Genomic DNA, 21,356 nt, shown 5'->3' with positions numbered 1-21,356 from the left:
GATAGATCCTGTTTAGATGTGCCTGTAGGAAGAAAATGTAGTGCATGTAATGGACTGGCTCCAGAATTCCTCCATGAACTACAGTATATCTCTGAAGCATTTTCCCCTTCATTACCTGTCAACTGTAGCAAGACACCGAGGCCTTGAAGAGCCAGGCCATGTGGGCAATAGATGTATGAGAATACCAATCAGGTATTCATTGTTTTTGATGGTTTGCACATGTAATATTGTAGAGGATATTACCAAGAGGACATATACAGGGTTATCAAGGATGTAATGGAAAGTAAAAAGCTAGCTCTTTACCAATGCAGTGCCAAAACAAATTTCAAAGATGGCAGCAGAATATCTACTTAAAAAATGATAAATTATCACATTCTAATATCAAATCTTTTCAATCACTGGCATGAGCAGAATAATGGCAATAGTGATTGAAAATGCTAAACAAACACTTGAGCAGTCAAGTGCTCATTCTAGCCAATACAATACGAAGCAGACAAAGTTTAATTATTGACTCAAATTACATGCTTATTTTAGGAATGTTATAATTGGGTTTCTGATGCTGATTTTCTTGACATTTGGGAAAACTCAAGTCAAATCTGAGTGCGCTCCACATTACTAGCTGAGTATCGCTGAGCTAATTACATGAACTCCACTGGGCCATCTCGAAGGAGCTGCTAATTTAGGGGAAATAGGCAGCAGTACATAAACCTTGTTGAGGGTGTTTCACAATGAAACTGCACAAGTCCCCCACCTGCACATGATCAATATACCTCTTGAATTAGGTTAAAGGTATTCAATTCCTCTCGTTCAGATGCCAGTGTCTTGCAGTTCCTCCCTGGTGGTTACTAGTCGCTGTGTCCCAATTTTCACATCACATACTAGTGCCTTACAGATATACTAGAAGAAAAGCGGAATTCGCAAAATGTACTTTTTCATTTTGTAAAGAGGAACTCATATCATTCAGACTGAATCTTCAGAAGTACATCACCATTTTCCAGTTTAGAAGTATTGCAAAGTGCAAGTAATATAAATCTTTTCATGGATTTATTTCTAAAGCTATTTTTTCTCTCTCCAAATGGTTTTACTCTGTAATTTCCCCAGTGTGTACTAGTTACTTAAAAACTGAGAGGTTGGAATTCATGTCTGACTATACAACTGGGACACAGACAATATCAGTCTACTTTACATCAGGTGTACTTCATTAACTCCAAGAGGAAAAATGCTGGCAGACACCGAGTCTTACGGAGCAAAATTGAGTGCCTAGGACTCAGTTATTTAGCTACGACTATCATCCTTAGCGCCTTTATTATTTTACCTGTTCTCCTTCAGTGAAGACGCGCTCACCGTAGCTCCAGCTGATGGTGGGAGTTGGATCACCTGAAGCCTCACAAGTCAAAGTTACCTGCTCCTCCATCTCTGAAGTGCTCTGGTTTACGATGTAAGTGATCTTGGGCTTGACTGTAAAACATAAACACACAGTCATCACATCCGCACGAGCGTGGCGAGACAGCCAGGTGGTTAGGCAGCACAAGTACAATAAGTAAAAGAGCCGCTCTGTGGATTTGGGGATGAGTTCAAAGGGAGGATGAGGATCAGCAGTTTGACAGGTGAGGGGGATTTTTTATGGCAGCAACACTGTATTTAAGCATTTCCCAGTTCCGTCAGCGCCGGCAAAGTTATGATAACCATGTGTGGATCCAAAGTTAATTCATGTAATAATTTATTTAGTCTATCTCTCTTTTTTTATGTGAGCAAACTGTCAAGTTACAGTACACCTGAGCTAACCTGAAAGCACGGCATAATGCCACGACTGTGACATGAGCAGAGCGAAGCAAATTGAAGTGCTACTTCTGAAGCGTAAGGATGTGCATTGCTCTGCGCTCTCATCTCTTTCATTCCACTCCATGAAGGATGAATGCACGGATTAGGCAATGGGTTTCCTAAATGTAAGTCTATTCAATGTAGTGAATATAATTTACAATATTCTGCACAAGAAAACAACTGCAAAATTGCATTAAAATGCTGTTATCGCAACCGATAATTATCAAATTAACAAAGGAACGTCCGTCTTGTCGTTTTTTTTAATTTCTAAATGAAGGATTTGAGCATGTAACAGTTTATATTTAAGCCAGAGGTGAAACAAACTGATCTACAGGACTAGGATCAGAGCGGAATAGCATTGTATCAGATATATAAACCAGTCCATTCCAGTCCTTCTTTTAAAGTGAAAACACTAGAACCATTTTGTAGCACACAGCTTTGTGAGCGAGAGGACCTTGGAGCAGCACAAACAAATGAGCAGTGGCCAGGGGTTTCAATAACAGTCTCCACAATGATGATGTGTATCAGCAAGAAAAGTGTGTTGTATTTTAAGTATTTTGCAATTGAACAACAGCTCTAAAAGCTTCTGCTGCTTATTTTGTTCATGCTGGAGAGAAAGGAAAGAAAGAAATACTGCCTAAACCTTACTGTCACTATAGCTCTGACACTCACATACTTTTCTTTTTATTGATGAACTTATATTCTAAGCTCAGAGGTATTCAGCGATCAAACTATTTGCTTCACTAGTTTCAGCCTTGCCCTATTTAAAGGCTCTGAAAACCTCTTTTCCCAATCAGATTCTCACATCGCACATGAACAGAAAATCTCCTAAAGATAGACCAGTTTTGGTTATTTCACATGAGAGATGTCTGCATTTCTGTTTTCGCCTGTGATCTTCTCACTGGTTTGAAGTGGCTGAGGTTCAGTTGGAGAGAGCTGTTGTCACGTACTTCTTTGCACCAATCAGGATTTAGCAACATGTGAATCAAAAATCAAATGACAGATGTGAAGCTGTTTGCTTACGTTGCCAACACTGTCAGTCATATTGATCAAAACACCCACACAATCTGGATGACGCTCGAATTTTAGTGTTAAACTCTTGATAAATAATACATAAGAACTTAACCATAACCATTACCTGGTGTTCATATAACCGTGAATATTGAATATTATAGAAAGACACTTGAGATATTTATATATATCCACTCAGACTCTGTATTGACAGGAGACACATAGTAAAAAACTTTAATCAAGATTTTAAAAAATCAAAAATCAAAATCAAGATTAAAAAAAACGTGATGAAATGCATTTGCAGCTTTATATTCAGTAATGGGAGCTTACAAGAAAATGCATGATAGCAGCTTGTCTACACCGATGTAAGGAGACCATAGCTTTGTGAGTGAAAGAAAATCCTCGAGATAATGAGGTAAATATTGCTAAAGAGGTAAACAATGTGTGAAAGCTGTCTTGAATTATTTTATGGTGATTGTTTACCCATTGAGCTCTAAAGAACCCAGCTTTTGCCACTTGTTTTGTTTAGGAAAATGAAGTGCATGAGCTAACTTAATGTAAATTTAATTGTCACAACTACATGAGCTGATATTGAGATTGAAATGATGGTCATTGTTACGTGACAAAATAAAGGCGGCAACAACCCTAGTGGGCAAAAAAACACAGAAAAATGAAAAGAGTTCAGCTGAGCTCATTCCACTTGGCTAGTTCTCAAGATCCTTAAGCTCCATCCTTACATGAAACAGTTACAACCCACACTGAAACAACACCTCATCTTATATTCCTTAAAAAACAAGACACACAACCATACAATTGTTCTTCCCCCACCTACATACATATACTTCATTCCCACACACTTGGAACATTTTATATTGTCACCTTAGTTCATGTATGTATATAAAATGTTTCCTCTTACCAAACACTCTTAGACTGAGCTCCTGCTCACTTTCCCCAGCCTTGTTCTTGGCAATGCAGGTGTACTCTCCTTCATCCAGCTTGGTAACATCCATTATTGTCATTTCTGAGCCATCTTCATTAAAGCTGTACTTCTCTCCTGACTCGAGAACCACTTCGTTCCTGTGGAAAACATGAGTGCTGAACATTACACCCATCAGTCCAATTCAATTTCCCTAACCCTAACACCATTTTTATACCGTGCCATATTATAACAGGTTGCAGTTCTTTGAAAAGAAAAACTGTTTCTTAAACACCACCTGTAGAGAGTTAGAAAATATGCAGGCGTTTCTAGATGAATGTGGAAAAGATCAAGTGATGAAGTAGCAGTACAGTGAAGAAAAAGGTGAAAGCTGAAAATCTCAGAGCAGAAAATGCTTTTCTAAAATGAGGGCGATCATGTTTTTCATGCAAGCCTTTTGACATTTTGTATTAAGTGGCAATTTCAAAAAAAGTCTCATGTGTTTTCATTTTGTCCTAGTGGAGCATGAATTGTTTGTCACTACTGCCAGAAATGCAAAAAGAGATAATGTTCTCTGACCTCTGGCTGTCTGCTATCATTTGTTTTTGGGCTTCAGTACAGCTTTCAACAAGTGATGGGTGCTGTATAACTGCACATGTATTAAGAAATGATTCAAATGGCCAAAAAAATACTAAAAATCCAAGGCCAACAGATGCTCCTGGGCTCTTTGCACTTTGTGACCCCTCCCAGTTTAAGCTGTCCACAAACCTAACTGCTGTCTTGGAAACAAGATAAACAGGAACAGTTTCACAAAGCAGGAGACTATCAATGGCTGCATTCAGACGCACAGTATAATGTGGCTCTTGATGACACTCTAGTCTTCAGGTTTCACTGTTGACACGCACCTTTGATACCCTGTGATTAAGTATCCTATTGCAATGAATAAACCAGCATATCCCTAATAACCCTGCAGCACACTATTCACTTCAGCCTTCAGTTTGATGCGGGTAAAGTGGTGCGTATGACCAATACCATTCCTGATGTGGGTGTGATACTGTATGGTTATCACACTGACAGTGTTTAAATTTGACTATTCTAATAACTGCCTATAAAAGCCAACTGGCAAACAAACCTCATCCCCTTTCTTGTGACGAGCTCTGGGCAAGATATTCAGTCCAACAAAGCCACATTTTACAGAAGCAACATAATGTTTACCTTTAATACACACACTGAACCAGCGGGCTATTATGTTTATTTTTCAAGTGATATTCTGTTTCTATAAAAACATTTTCTTCACTAGTTACTGATGGAGATTGAAATAACATTTTTACACAACTCTGCTGTATTACGGACTGCTTCAACAACCTTTGTAGTATAGAAGTATAACATAAAGGTATAATAGAAGCCTATCCCAGCTGATATTGGGCAAATGTTCCAGTTTAGAACCTAAGAAATATCAATGGGCAAATCTGAGGATGCAGGAGCAAGGTTTGTTTATTTTAAGATGATTTAAACTGATATATGGCATGAACAGCCAACACTTCTCATTATTTTTGAGTAGACCTACCTCATTATTCTGTTGCAGCTTTAACCACTCTTGATTATATGGGTCAACATCCATTTGTTCTGTTTATAACAAGTTGTGCTACCTGCATCAAAGCCTACTATTTAACTGAAATCACAGCGTGGTTCAGTGTTTGGTCAGTCTCTATGCCTCTTGGTCATTCCACCATTTTGGTCCAGAGTAAAATGTCTTAGCAGCTATTGGACTGATTTAGATTCATAGTTACCAGAGGATGACTTTGGTGATCCGCGGACATTTCCCCTCGACAAGCTGACATTTTTGGTTAAGACTGAAATATTTCTACTACTGTTTGACAGACTGTGATGAAATCTGGTACAGACATTCATATTCCCCTCAGCATTACTTGTAATAACTGTAGTGATCCTTTTCATTGAACACCAAGATTAGGTAAAATTTTTAATTTGTGTAGTATTTTGGTTGAGGACCAAGCATCTGTAGAACAAAGGATATTACCACCAGCCTCAACTGTACTTTGTGTATGGTGCTAATTGGATAGCATACTATCATGTTAATATGATATGGTGAACACTATAAACATTATACCTGCTAAACTGCAGCATGTTAGCATTGTCACTGGTTAGTCTTGTTCTATAAACTATCACTTGAACTAGCTTTAAGTTAATTTGGAGATGATAAATAAATTATGATCTCTAATGTTCAATATTCTGACTTTGTATGTGAGAGTTGCCCCAAAAAATATATAAAAAGTTAAAGTTAAAGTTCCTTACGTGCATCAGCAATAACTTTATCATTAGATTAAGTCAGGCATCCTATTTTTTTATTTTTTTAATATAAACTATGTTTTTGACGTTTATGTACAGCCTAACTGCAGGTCAATTTTACAAATTAACAGATGCATTGTTTAGATTATTAGAGCAATGTGCCAGCATCTGACAAGTGTTTGAAGTCACTTGTTTCTCCAGTTGTAAGCAGGGTTTTACCTTGTCCAAGTCACCATGGGTTCAGGATAGCCATCAACAGCACAAGTCAACATGGCAGGCTGCCCGACATCTGCTGTGGCATTCACCTCCGACTGCCATACCCTGATGGTCGGGAGCACTGAGACACAGAGATAGATAAATAATGAAACGGACAGAAAGAAAAATAAATTGGGCGACAGATACATACATAGGCAGATAGTCACATAGATACGTAGATAGATGGCAGAGGGGAAAACAGCAACAGAGGCAGTGACAAATTCAGAACACTTATTTTAGGCACACTCATTTGCTAGGCTCAGAAGTTGCAGGAAACAGAGTTCATTAGCATGAAACATCTTTGATACATGGTTGCTCTGGGCAACTGTTTCCACATTGATGCTGAGCCTGGTCGCCTCTAAGGATATACAGCTTATTTAAGCGTCATGGGACACCTGCTGCACAAAAACATGCACACAGGAACACAAAAGGAAGAGGAAATAGTGCCAGGGAGAAAAGGCTGCTAACCGTTAACAACGACCTTGATGACCCGCAGATCAATCTCGCCGCGGGCCATGAGGCGACCCTCGCAGGTATAAAGGCCCTCATCCGTCTTCTTTATGCCACGGATTTGAAGGTGATTGTTGCTTAGTACCTTAAACCGAACTGAAATGAAGAAGAGAGTAAATGCACCGTCAGGTTTGTAACATATTTGGCAAGTTTAAATCAGACACCAATCAGTCACTTTACTAAGTATATGATGATGAACAGCTGCTGCTGAGGGCTACATCGTGAGATAACAAAACACGATAAATAAATAAAACTCTTGTCTGAATTAATAGGGCATGGCAAAGCTTCACTTTGATATATCTGGCTGACAACTTGCTTATGAATTTATGCTTTTTCATCAAGCTACATTAGTGGGAGGTATATGTATTATTTTGCTAGTCTGAAGGCTAATGTGATGAAAAAACAACTGACAATAACAAGTCTTTCTGGGCACATGTTATATATTATATTCACTTTGTCAAATCCCCATCTGTTAGTATGTCCAACTCTTCTTTCACCAGCTCCAGAAATAAAAGAGAAATACAGCTACAGGAGCCCCCCTTACTTTCAAATGAAATACGAACCGAATAAATTTAATCACGTAGTGATTCAAAATACTATTACAACCCACACATGAGCTTGTGTTATTATTTTTCAGCGAGCACTACCAACAATACCATACATATTATGATATTGTTCAGTGTCAAGGGTGAATAACTGTGAGTCAATTGTATTTTCAAATTCAAAACCAAATTAATTTTTCCTTTCAAAGCACAGGATAACCCCTGGAGAATAATAGCAACAAAAGCAGGGCATGAACAATTTTAAGTCTCTAACAGAGATGATGTGTCTATTGTTGCATTTTGACTATGTACTCCTCTTTATGTAGTTGTCTATACCCATTACAGTTACAATAAATTAGTAACATTTTGTTTGGCTTTTAGGTTGGACTTTTGTTCTATAACATGCTTTTTGTTGGTTGTCTTAAAGAGTTTTCCCCAAATCTCTAATGACACTACAAAACTGCAATACTGAAACTATGCTATACTTGTTCATGTTCTGATTACACTGTTACTCACCAAACTGTGAGTACAAGTACCCTGATATTTCCCTGATTTAAAGAGAGTGTAATTTTCACTTTTGACAGAAATACAGCAAAGAACAAAAATATTATTTTGAATATACTTTCTAATACAATAGATTTAAAGGGATTTTAGAAAAATTACTTTGCAAAGTAGACTGTATGCAAACTAAATATCAAATTATATCTAAAACTTCACATTCACTGGCTAATGTTTGTCATAGACTTAAGAGCTGAACAAAATATTATTAACTCATGACTACTGAGTAAAGTGTGAGTTGTTTAAAAACAGATGACAAGGGCTAATCACAGTAGCAAGTGAAACTGAAATATGATCTCAAAGCTGTTAGAAAAATCTTACCATCTTTTTCCAGTTGTATTTTTGCTCCTTTATATTTCCAGAGGACAGTGGGAGGAGGTGAACTGATGACATCACAGATAATGTTGGCATTGTCTCCTTCAGTAAATTCTTGGGGTGAGGGTGCATTTGTGAAGGTGATTTTTTCTGTAAGAAAACATGCAAATCACATTTTTTTAACTCACTCATGTAACGAGTCTCATAAAAAATACCCTTCATTTTGTAGTTGCTGAATAGGAATATTTTTTCACCACTTAATTACAGTTGTAAACATGTTAGGCATTTATTCACACTAGCAGTTTTTTCTCCCACAATTTTCCTGCAAAAAAAAAACATAACTGGTAGAGTGCTTAGCAATTTTACCTATTACCATACTTTTCTGCATATAAAAAAATCCAACCTGAACCAAGCTGCAACAAAATGAAGAAATTCTACAACCTTAACCATTTTCCTAGTAACTTTCTTTTCCTCAAACTTGGTGTCTGAGGTTATGTTGAACATTACTCCAAGCATATTATCACTCCAAATGAGCTCCCCTGGCTCACTATATCTTAAGTTACCAGAACTAAAGCATTTCTAATCTACAATTATTTCTAAAAACTAACCAGTTTGTTAACCAAAGTTGCTGGGTGTTCTACATGGTATGGAATGAACTAAATTTACCTTACAGACTTGACTCAGGTTATAAGAATCACATTCAACTTTCCTGCCTTAAGGCCATCCAATCAAAGTTTAACAGACATTTAATAGACATTATTTTTAACATGCTGCCTAGCTCATTTTGCTGATATGAGCAGAAAACAAGCCATTCTCTTAATGTATAGTGAGCACTAATATATTGCACCTGCTTTTTTTGGAATGAGTGGTACAAGTTTTTAACGTAAATCCTTAGACACACACACAAAGAAAACAGTAGCTGTAAAATGATACAGCTGCAGCTGTACCTATCATTGCCTGGGGTGGGGGCACAAGTGATGACAGTGCTGCACACATTACATCTACAAACTGCTCCTGCTATTACTTTCCTTTCCTATAGGTGGCAGAGGTTTGCATGTGTGTAACTGATCTGACAACAGCAGTTCCTTATGCATCTGCTTGAGTTTGAGAGTTTGAGAGTTCCATAACAGTTCCATAAGGTGCTTCTTTCATTAACTTAACTTTAACTTTCATTACATGTACTGAGCCAAAACAAATGTTCATTAAAAACACAGCAAACTGAAAAATAAAACTGCGGTTTTATTTAGCGAGAGACCCTGTATATTTATATTTTAATATGCATCTACATGGGTGACCACTTCTGATAATAACCTAAAATAAGCAGTGAAGTCACAGAAAAGTTCTGTTTGGAAAATCTAAGGGATTTTGTCTGATGGACATTTGCTGATGTTCAGCATTCATGGAAAATAAAAGCCATTACTCACAAGAACTGCACAACAGACAGGATCATTAAGCAGCCCTCTAATGGTCTTCCGACCGTTTATTGAACTGATGAAAAATCCATCCTCACTTGAAAAGAAAAAGAGTAATGTGTTGCCCTTGAGCAGTCAATAAAATACTATGAGTTCAATAAACATGATTTTTTTTTTTTCTTCTCTGCTCATAGCGCTCTAATTTGAAGAGTGTATAAGGTGGGGGTGGAGGAGGTGGGGGCAGGAATACTTACGAAAGATTTTCACTTTGACGGTTGACTCCCCTTGCTGGTCTCCATTGGTAGCGACACACTTGTATGTCCCCGCATTTTCAGTTCCAGCTTTATACAGTGTGAGGGTGGACGATGACTCATCATTACGGGTTACTGTTATGTCTGGTCTGTTCGGTTCTATCCTGTCCCCACTTGGTCCAAACCAGTCTATGTGCTTGGCAACGCCTACAACTGAGGGCACAGTAAAGAGCAGTGCATAAGAAAACAAGTAAGGTGCACACTGAACATCAGTGAAGTCAACCAGTGCCCACAGACTGAACATCGTGGGCTGTACATTTTTCTGCATGGGCTGAGGCCTGCGTTTTTTTGAAAAAAACAAACGGTCAGAAAAATTAAGTGAAAAAATACCACACAATACTTGCTCTAAACATTTTAGGCCATTGTTTGCCTTGAACTAACATGGAGGGCAACAGGAAACATAGACCATCAAAGGAGGTGTTACGCCTCAAAGGTCACTGATTGATTGATTAGGTTGAAAATCAGGACATTTCAGCCACATGGAAACATGATACATGTCCTGTGCCTTTAAATCACCAGGATGCCTCCAAATATTTTTAAAATATGCCTTGTGAAGTAACGTAGATTTACAGGACAATGCCTGGTTGCAATCTGTATTAGTGCTCTGTATTATTATATCATCTGTCCCTCATCTGAGTAAAGTCAAAAGCCCTGCTGCTGGTTTATAAATCATTTAGTAATCTCAGGCCTGAACACATTCCTGATTTCCTTGAATAAGATAAACCCAGTAGGGATAGAACCGAACAGGATGAAGCTGCTTTTAGCTGCTATGCTGCACACAGATAGAACCAACTTTTTTATGATCTCAAATGCACCCTAACTCCAAACACTTTTGAATTAATAACTCTGCTGCTCTCCCGTGCCTTCAATTGATTGGATTCTCTACTGCACTTTTATTTCCTTTGTTGCATTTGGGACAGCTTACAACTTATTACTGCACTATAACCTTCATTTTATCTAATTTTTTAAAATCTCATTTTATCCTATCTTAATTGATTTTATTCTGTTTTTTATAGCCTATTGTGTTTGAATATCATTTTAATGCTTTTGCCTATTTAAAACACTCTGAATTGCCTCTGTGTTTGAAATGTGCTCTATAAATAAAGCTGCCTTTGCCTTTGAGTGCCAGTTATCTATGAGAATCTGTGCAGTGTACACTCACAGTACTAACATGCCAACTTGAATCAGGCCGTTTTCTTGCAGATTTTTTTAGATAAGTTATTTAAACATTGTTTCTGTCTTTACATTAAATTGATCTGCTATACAAACAAATTATTATTTTGTTAATTTTTTGAGAAAACAAAACGAGACACCAAAAAAATCGAGTAAAGGCCCAAAAAAAAACAGTAGTTTGGGAGCAGATTTAACAGTTTTCCCTTCCTTTTAGTAGCTCTAAGGTTGTAGAGTAGTCATGTAGTTATCTTATTTTGCTAGGGCTGTGACGACATCTCGTGCCACGAGATCTTGCAATATTAAAAAACGTGATGATATTTCTCGTCGAGGTGAAAAGCTGTCTCGCAAGATAATATCTAGTTGCAACTACCATGACTGACGAAATTAGGTGCATTCGACTTAATGCGGCGCTGCACAGTGCTGACTTGACATGATGCATGTTGGGTTTAAAACGATGCATACGGGTTGGAAATTTGTTTTCTGCAGTTGCTCTCCTCCGGCCGCACCGGCTTTGAGCCGCCTCTGTGACGACAGCACTTTGTCCTGATTGGCTCAAAGCCTTCACTGACACGCATGTAGCGTAGAACATTTTATTCTAAAATATCTTAAGATCAATTATCTCTTTCTGCTTATGTTTATATACACTTTTTGAATCATAGTTTATTTTTCAGTTTTTATAGAATATTTTATCATTTTTTTTTTATTTCTTATTTTTAAAGAATGTCTTTGTAGTTTGATCTGATCTTGATATTGAGTTTATCACATGTGTATGACGACCCACCAAGGTTTACAGAATTAGAGGGACAATAGTCAGGACAGTTTGATAAACTTACCTTCACACATGAAGAATTTGGACTCGCCAAGACTAATCTCACCATGGCTTGGTGTGATCTGCACCTCCAGTGAAACTGTAACAGAAAAAACATATACAATACACAAATCAGAAAATTGCTTAAAACTGTTTTAAGAAACAGTATTAAGAGAAACTGCAGTTACTGAAACAGAAAACACTTGCATAGAGTAGAGTTCACATCATGTATCCCTGAGAACCTAACTGCAACTGCACTTGCACTTTCATAGTCACAAGCAGAATTGTATTTCTATTTGGTAACTTGCAGTACCACTCATTGGAGACAAATGTGAGACTTAATTTTTTATAAATTATTAGAGTTTAGTTAACAGTTAGTTCAAGTTATAATTGACAAACCGTTAATACATAATCAAAGGCAACAGTGTTAAAAAAAAAAAAACCTAGGTTGCTCATGTTACATGAGCAACTACTAGGTATATGTTGCTGTATGTCACACATGTTTGACATGTGTCAATATTACTGCTCCCATTGAGAAGGCAGTGGGAAAAGGAAGCAATGCCCAATCACATCAAGAAACCGTCAATGCCAGTTTTGGCTTAAGCAGCCCTATTACCAAAAAGATGGACATTCCCTAGTCCTCTTTCTTCCTGTCCTTTCAAAAGAAATAACATCAAGTGGGCACTGAAATAATTTAGTCAACATTCATCAGTTGGAAAGAACCAGTATTGTGCTGCCAATTTACCTTCAGAGAAATTATATTTAAGATGCTTTGAAAGATTTTTAGAAATCATGCTGCAAGATAAATGCAGTGTGTCTCTCAGTGACAGCCTGCACTTCATCAAAGGCCTGATTAAAAAAACAGATTTCTGATATTTGACACAGACAGAAGTATGGCCTGAAACACTTCTGCACTTAATTAGAACAAAGCTTCACTTGTTTTCTTTAGAATCTCCCAAGGGGGTAGTGAAGGGTTCCTGTGGTTGACTAAGAACTGTGACTAAATGGGGCCCAAAATCCCACTCTATACTATGCATGACCAAGAATGGGTGAGAATGTACCACCATCAGTGTACACACACACACTGAAGGTCAGGGTGAGAGTGGGCACATAGTGTTGTTAACTTACAAAGGCAAAGAAGACGAGTCTAGTGAAGGTGGACTGGAAAGAAACTGCAAAATATTTTCTTAATGTCAACACATGAAGCGAAGAACCAAGGAATGATTTATTCTGGTCACATCTGTTTCAGCAGAAGTTAATTCCCCTAAAGGTAACATTCCCTCAGATGTGACAATGTAAAGATAATTACAATTACAATAACAATACAGTCAACGGAACAATATTTAAAATCCCCCAATTAACTGATATTCTGCCGTTTCAAGTTGTTACTTTATGACGGGTGATAAATTCTAGCATATTAGTGCTGTAATGAACCCAGGTAGCTGGGTTTACTCAGTTTAACCTGACTTTAAATCACATTTTTCTTTTTTTCTAATATTGCTTTTTTGGATATATTTGCTAAACTCTGAATAAAATTTTCTAAATGTGCTGAAGATGAACAATTATTGGGCTCAACTCCTGGACACTAACACATAAAAATGAATGTCCCAAATTGATCACTGCTAAATATAAATAGCAATTAACTGCAAAGAATCACTAACTCGTTTGGAAAACAAAAAACAAAGCAAAAACCAAAAATAAGACGATGGTGACATCCAACACATGGCTGAGCTTAGATCCTGGATAATCTGTTCAGTATTCCCAAATCTGAATCTACAAAATTATTTAGCAGGTTTGTAGAGTGTGATCCCAGTGTAGAAACTGCCTGTAGGCTCTTCATCACTGTAGTTTTGCACTGTCTCTGCTGTCAAGTTACCCTCATTTGAGTCAACTTCACACAAAGCGCAGGACACTGTATTAAATTAGATGTATGACACTTATTCAGTTGTTTGAAGCTGTATTGAAGTTTTATTTTTAAATGAGCCAAATTGTTTCAGTTTTGTCAACAGGATTTGATGTTCAAAGAGAAAGAACATGAAAACCGGGCATCATAACCACATGCATTTTATTTTCATGTGAACTACTAAATAAAACAATGTTATGCAAATTTTATGGATAAGGATTTGGTTTAATTGGGTCGAGGAAAGAAGTACGGATGGTATTCATTTAGTCAAACAAACAGGCAACTAATTTGCAGCGGATGCATGATGATGATTATTCAAGTCAAGTTAAGTTTATTTGTACAGCCCATTATCACATTCAATGTCTGAAAGCGCTTCACATCAGCAATGCTTCCCAACCCAGGAATAAAATCTTAAAAACATTCTACACACATGAAACAATGGCTGAGACCAGAACAGAAAGTGGCAACAGAAACACAAAATTACCCCATAATTCAAGAGTAGAAAAAACAGCACTCATGTGATAAACCCATTATAAGAAGTCCAATAACCTAAAAGGGTCCAATGAAGGATCAAATGAAATAAGCCCCATTAGAAAAGTCCATGAAATGTTGCTCAGACGTATATTCTCTGACATATTTTCTGGGGAGAAGCACAGATGGTGCAGTCTAAAATGAAGAAAGACTACAAGATTTCAGGATTTACTGTTTACATTGTATATGTCAGAGCAATGCAGAGGCTGCAGAATCATGCAGAAATATACTAAACACTTACCACAGCATTGCATTTGAGGCGCAAATTAAGTGCAGAAGTAGGCTAATCAAGATATTTAACAGTGCCATGTAAAAACTGTACACTTAGTGCAGGCCAGTTTATCTGGTGCATCTAACTATACCTAATGCTGTCTAATACTGCCGTGTAAAAACCCGTCCCTCATGAAGCTTATAATGTTTTGGGTTTTGTTTCCACCAGAAAATATCATTATCAGCAGCACCAATAATGCAGCCTCCAAAATAACCATAAAGCTAAACAGATTCAATCAGAACCTGAACATGATTAACTTCATCAGCGTAGGAGTCATTGTAGGACTCTTGTATTAGACTGTGTTAGTTTTAGCTGGGTGTACCTAATAAACTGACAAGTGAGTCTACAGTAGTCTTTACATAAAGGGATAAATAACGGAGGGACAGGTAAATAGATAACATCAGGAAAAAACTATCAAGATACATAGTGTCAGTTTAAGATAGTGTTAAGATATCAGACACTTTAATGTAACTGGATCAATCATGTGCATTGAATAAATGTCATGAATTCAAAAAGCAAAGAGCCAGACTGTAAAAACTGTCAGTATACTTCACAGCACTGCTTTTCCTATATCAAAACCAACAATGCAAAACCATTCTCATATCCTCCAAGCAAGCTGACATTCAGCAGGATGAAGGTCCCATGGGGAATTTCCATCATATGATCCCCCATCCTCTTCCCTGACGCTCACTAAATGTTTTTTTTCCCTTATTCTGTAGAATATTAGAATACAAGAACAACACACCTGCACCGTCTGGGAGTTTTCCAAATTAAATTACTCTGTAGTCCTAGCACTAATTGGTTCTCTCAGATCGAAGGCAGAGCCGTGGCTCCTCTTCGCAGATAGTTATGAATAAGAAGACAGGCTAATTGCTCTCCAACCAACAGCTCACTTTTCATATATTAAAGAGGCTAACAAGCTACTGTAGCTCAAGTCCAGATAAAGGGCAAAAACACTTCCAAAGCAGGGGGTTGCCAAATTACAAGAAACAACTGTGTGTCCTAGAAATTTAATCAGAATGTGAATCCCCAGTGACCAATCCATTTTAAACCTAAGTAAGACTGAGCCTGCATGAAGATCTCCACATAATAGAAGTTAAAGGAGCATGCACTGCAGATAAGAGTACATTAATTTGAGAAGCACATACACTCTACTTTTAGTCTTAATTCATTTGACAAAGGAGAAAGGCATTTTTGCCAGTAGCACAAATTTCAAACATAGCTAGTTCACTGAGTGATGTAGTATTGTCTTAATTTAGGTTGGTATTTTTAGCCATGCTAAGGGCACAGCTCAAGGAATGGCAATGTTGGTCTGTTGCTCAGTCCGCCACATTGGACAACCTATAGACTAAAACATCATACCAACTACTGGGTCGATTGTCATGTAATTCTGAACAGGCATTCCTAGTCCCCAGAGTCATATTTATCTGAATCCCCTTTGGCCACTACCAAGGTAGCAACTACTTTTCCTGGGGTCCACACAAGTAAACATTACATCATAATGCAAAACAATAGTGTAATTAAAATCCAAGGCAAAAGTGAACAACCTACCCACTCACTAACTCTCAACTATTACCATGAAATTTACATGGATTGTAAAAAACCATGGTGATCACTTCACTCCCAATAATTATGTATGATACATTCATGACCAAGTAACCCATCAGCTTCAGCTACACTTTGTTTTTAGTGGTAATTAGTAAATGTTAGCATGCTAACATGTCATTCTAAGATGATAAACACAGAAAACATTACAGCTATTAAACATCAGCATTTTGGCATTGTCACTGTAAGTATGTTAGCATGCTCATGATAGCATTTAGCTCAACACATCGCGGAGCAAGTACAGCCTCTTGAAGCTGCTAGCATGGCTGCAGAATTGTGATCTTGTTGCTTGATTAATTTTGCTGTAATTAATTTCCCATATGCCAATCAATATCAAGGGGTGTGTCAGTATCTTTTGACTACCAGCTGCAGTTTGATAAACACGCTAAGACAGTCATTCAGTCCTTCTACTTTCATCTGAGGAAGATTACTAAGACCCCATATCACCTCCGTTGTCCCTATGCTGACTTCTAATTAAATTTAGGATTCAATTCAAGATCCTCCTCTTCATCTATAAGCCAGAGTGTATCATAAACTATTAATGCCTTATACCTTATACCCTGGCCCCTCAGGTCCTCTGAGCAAGGCCTGCTAGTTGTACCTCACTCTAGACTGAAAACAGGAGGGGACTATGTGTTTGCTGTCCTGCGTCCCAGGCTGTGGAACAGTCTCCCCCTGGGAGTCAGGTCAGCAAATTCTCTTGTGCGTTTTAAGACACAGCTGAAGATTTATCTTTTTTCTAAGAGTTACTGTGCTTGAGTTATTATGTACACTTCTTCTGGAGTTTTTTGTACTGTATAAACAAAATATTACCTGATTACTTATGTTGCGAGCATCAAAACTTTTCAATTCCTACACATTTTAGAAAGGAAGATGCAGTATGACACATATAAGTCAATTATAAAACTTCTTTGCATAAAGAACGACATATAATATCAAATGATTTATAAAAAAAATATATAAATTCTAGATGGATTCTCATATTTGTTCTATCTTGTCATATTAAATCTGTCATATTTATCTGCACCATTACTTCTCTGAACTGCTTATAATGAAACACAAATTCTTACACATAAACTTACCATACACCTTGAGTTTGAACAGAGTTCTATGAAAGAAGATTCAAAATATGACTGTTATGTATTAACACCAGAGCAAGGACTTAAAAATGAATAGAAAGGGAGATGGCCCCGAGAGCATCAGAAGGTTCCATGTACCACTAATTGGCAAACCTAACCTTAGGCTTATAAAACTTGCAAAAAAAGCAAGAGTTACATGCCCAAACCTGTGGTAAGTTCCCTAACTGTTAAAACCCTCAAAACAAGACTGGTTTGAGAGACCTACAGAGAAATAAACAAGTCGAGAAGGTAAGAGTGACCTAATTCTGAGAAAACATGCAATCTCCCTGCAGTTAAACTTGACATTATACACAAAAATGTATCTTCAGTCTGGGGTTCTTCAACCAAAACCTTGCTTTAACCAAAATAAAATACAGATGAAAAAATTCAATCCTCTTTCCATCAAGAACAGCCGCTATCGACCGTGTATAATACAATAAATGATTTCAGGAATGTGAGGTTAGTGTATAAAGGCATCTTGCAAGAATTTCTGAGATATGGACAAAAGACCAAGTGGAATTTTCCACCAATTAATGTCAAGGAGACTGAATGAAAGACAAGGTATATAGCTCTACCTCTGAGCTGTAACTTTAGATTGCATTTCACATCAATCATTTGGCTCTTTAGACTGAAGAGGAATAAGTTAAGAAACAAAGATGTACTGACAAAAACCAAGGAGGATAATTAAATTTAATAATCCCTGCCTTCAAGAAACTGCCAATTATGGATGCAGAATATGGTTGGAACCCCAAGATTGGCTGCCAACAATTGGATGAAGAATCTGTCCCAAAATCTGAGCAGCAAATTAAGTCTTGTTTACAATGGCACCATGTGTTCAGGCTGAAATAAAAACTTGACAGATGACATATGAGCCGAGAATGATGGTCTGCCTAAATTTTACCACAATACCAAGGGAAATATTCAAGAAAACACCAGCAATAAATCTAGCTGTTTGTCTGGGTTTTTTGTGTCCAAACAGGAAAGCACAGGGTGAATTTGAATGCAAAAAAACTGTGGCTCTGACATTAACAGTTCATTTGTGATGTAACATTTACTGTAGCTGTGGGCAATGTCATGTTTGGATGCAGGCTGATCATGACTATAGGAGACAGCTTGCAGTGTCAATAATTCATGCCTCTGTAGGTCATCAACAAAACCTTAGTGATTGTAATCTTGGAGCAAGCTCATTAAGTTTATAGCAACATGGAGAAAAATACTATATTACTAGTGGTGGCATATTATATGATTTGTTTTTCTGTTGCTTCTTAATGCAGATCACTACTTGATGCAGCAAAATGCTAAATATTCTGTGCCACTTATCTGAATGAAAGTGTAGTTTAGGACCAGAAATGACTGCATCCTTCCCATTTCAAACTACTGCGGTCTCTGATTTCTATTTAAGGGTCATGTTCATGATTTCTTCAGCACAGCCACGAGGCATTGTACTACTTAATACCAGTACATGCCCATCTGCTTGCACGTGTATGGGTGCGTCTGTGTCTGTAATGGTGGTGGAAAGGGGTTATTTCATGAATGAAAATGATGTACATTGATGTCCTTGGGCTACAGTAATCAGTGGTTGCAGTTGGAGGTCCTTAAATAGTCTCACATACTTTATCTTTCCAGCTTGGGTTCTATCTTAAATTTAAGTTCCCCACAGGAATACACTTTTCCACAGTTATGTTGGGAGTAACTGATAAGATAGAAGAGCAAGGACACCATATACATGAGAATTTATGCAGAGCCTGGCCTTTTTCCTCTGGCCTCTGTAGTTATCTTAGAACAACACCTCGGGTGCTGCAGCCTTTGCTATTGGATGTTGTAGTGAGCCTTAACCCAAGCCCGTGACTCGCTTCACTTGCCGTGTGGGATTATGCTCATTATCTTTTCTGCCAGCATAAAACACACACACGCATACAGAACCATTTAACCTTTAAGCCTGCCAAATTGACAGTCAGTTGTAAATCTTAGCTTAACTATCTCATCTAAACTAAACAAAAGCATCTTGTCTGTCCTTCAAATGAAAGGTTCGCTCTCCAGTGGGGCTGGAAAATCACTGAGTAACTTGTGATACAAGAGAAAATTATAACCTTTAAAAAGAAAAAATATGTATACCAGATATTAAGTATTTATTTACTACATCAGACTTTCAGTTTTACACAGTCTTACAGACCGCTGAGATGAAACAGCGTATACCCGAATGAATGAAGACTGAGCCTTTCTAACACACACGAACACAAAGAGCGACATGAACACATGCCACTATTTCAGTGTCAAACAGTCTTTGGTAGTATCTGAACTGCTGGAAAGAAAATCCTTTTAGAGTTCAGATGTCTGCAGGAATGAAGTGCCTCTGCCTCTGTAATGATGCCAGTGTGTTTATAATGTATGGCAAGAGAGACTGACTCACAATATATCACAATATATCACGATGATGATGATTTGTCCCACACCTACGTGATGAGAATAGCTGCCAAAAACTCTTCCACTTAGACAAATTTATTGCGCTGATTTATTATTTCAAACAAAAACCTCATAACACATATTTGTCACTGGAGCAAGCTTACACCGAGTTTGTTGTTTTAAATTCTTGAACTGAAATTACAGTAAACTATTTACAACTGGTGGGTTATAGTGGAATTACAGAAAAATGTGTATTTATTTGATATAACATGAAACTAGAAAAATACTGGCAAATTCTCACATTGCAGAAGCTGGAACCATCAAACCATAATTTTTGCTAAAAAATGGTCATAGGTAATTCATCGATTATCTTAATACTTGCTGATTTTTTACATTTCAGTCGACTCATTGCTTCAGCTCTAATTAGAACATATGTAACTTGTTCTTTCAAAAGGAGTCTGGTTTATTCTGCAGCAGACAGTCATGTACACCCAGTGTTTTAGTACACAAAGCACACAGTTTCATTTTCAGTGAATACTAGTAAAAGGAAAATCCACATATTACTAGAAATTAATTAAAAAGCATTTAATTCAGAACAAACACAGCATTGAGATGAGCGTCTTGAAGTGACAATGGACACCCAGAGAGAGAGTATTCAGTACTTACTAGATTTAAGGAACAAGTGAGTATTTGCTTGCAGATCATGTCTTTCAACCACAGTTATACTCACTTCTACCAGTTGCTATGGAAACGTGTTTCCCGGCTCCCCTCTCCCCACATTTGACATCACTGCTCTCTCTCTCTTCCTCTCTCTCTCACTCACTCTCGCTCTTCCTCTTTCTCTCTTGTATGGCTGTCTGATTGGATGCAGCAGTGCAGCCTCTGAGGAGTGACTATTTACATTGAAGAGGTTTTAAAAACATAGCGAACAACTTCAGCTGATCACCATTGCTTTCGGGGGGGTGGGGCATTGGCGGTATGATGCTCCAACGTCTGTACCACTTAACCATATACTATAAATACTAGAATACTAGAAAGCTATTAAATCAACCCTGTGTACAATTTTATTTCATTGAAACCACATGATGTTTAAAGAGCAAATTTTAACAATTCATTTGAGGCTCAGCTGGTGCTTCCCTTATTACAGCCCCAAGCTGAGGCATCAGTATCTGCCAGGCTGTAGACCTAAGAGCATTTCATTTGTGCATTACTTTTCAACCATGATAAGTCTGCATAGCAGATGGCCGGCAGCTTACAGTAAATCTGTGCATTAGCTTTAAAAGAAATAGTTATGTGCCAACCCAAAACAAACCACTAGTGCAGAGAAACTGCCTGGTTCTTAATTATATCTATTTCAAAGCTTTCAGTCCAAATTAACCTAAATCTAAATCCCAAATCTTCTTTCTGTGGCATCTACAACACTCCGGGAGGCTTAAGATGTAATTTATACGCACTTTAATCCTTTTTATAGGTTATAAATGATTAATTATATCTGAAAATTAATATATTCTGCAATCACAATCAGTAGATAACAGGATTTATTTCATGGCAGCAGAAATGTTGCATGTTGAAAAACGAGGGCGTAA

The 21,356-nt window shown here is 37.5% G+C and overlaps 1 protein-coding gene across 1 annotated transcript in view; it reads right to left on the bottom strand.

The window, feature by feature from the left end:
• ncam1b (neural cell adhesion molecule 1b) overlaps positions 1-21,356 on the bottom strand; it is a 73,817-nt gene that overhangs the window by 32,006 nt on the left and 20,455 nt on the right. The window contains 7 exon segments of the mRNA XM_051065396.1: positions 1,316-1,458; positions 3,749-3,909; positions 6,275-6,392; positions 6,779-6,916; positions 8,242-8,385; positions 9,902-10,111; positions 11,965-12,039. Coding sequence (XP_050921353.1) covers positions 1,316-1,458; positions 3,749-3,909; positions 6,275-6,392; positions 6,779-6,916; positions 8,242-8,385; positions 9,902-10,111; positions 11,965-12,039 — 989 coding nt within the window.

Source organism: Lates calcarifer, linkage group LG21 (assembly GCF_001640805.2).
Source record: "Lates calcarifer isolate ASB-BC8 linkage group LG21, TLL_Latcal_v3, whole genome shotgun sequence".
NCBI classification, from domain to species: domain Eukaryota; kingdom Metazoa; phylum Chordata; class Actinopteri; family Centropomidae; genus Lates; species Lates calcarifer.
This window is presented reverse-complemented; position numbering and strand designations above follow the sequence as displayed.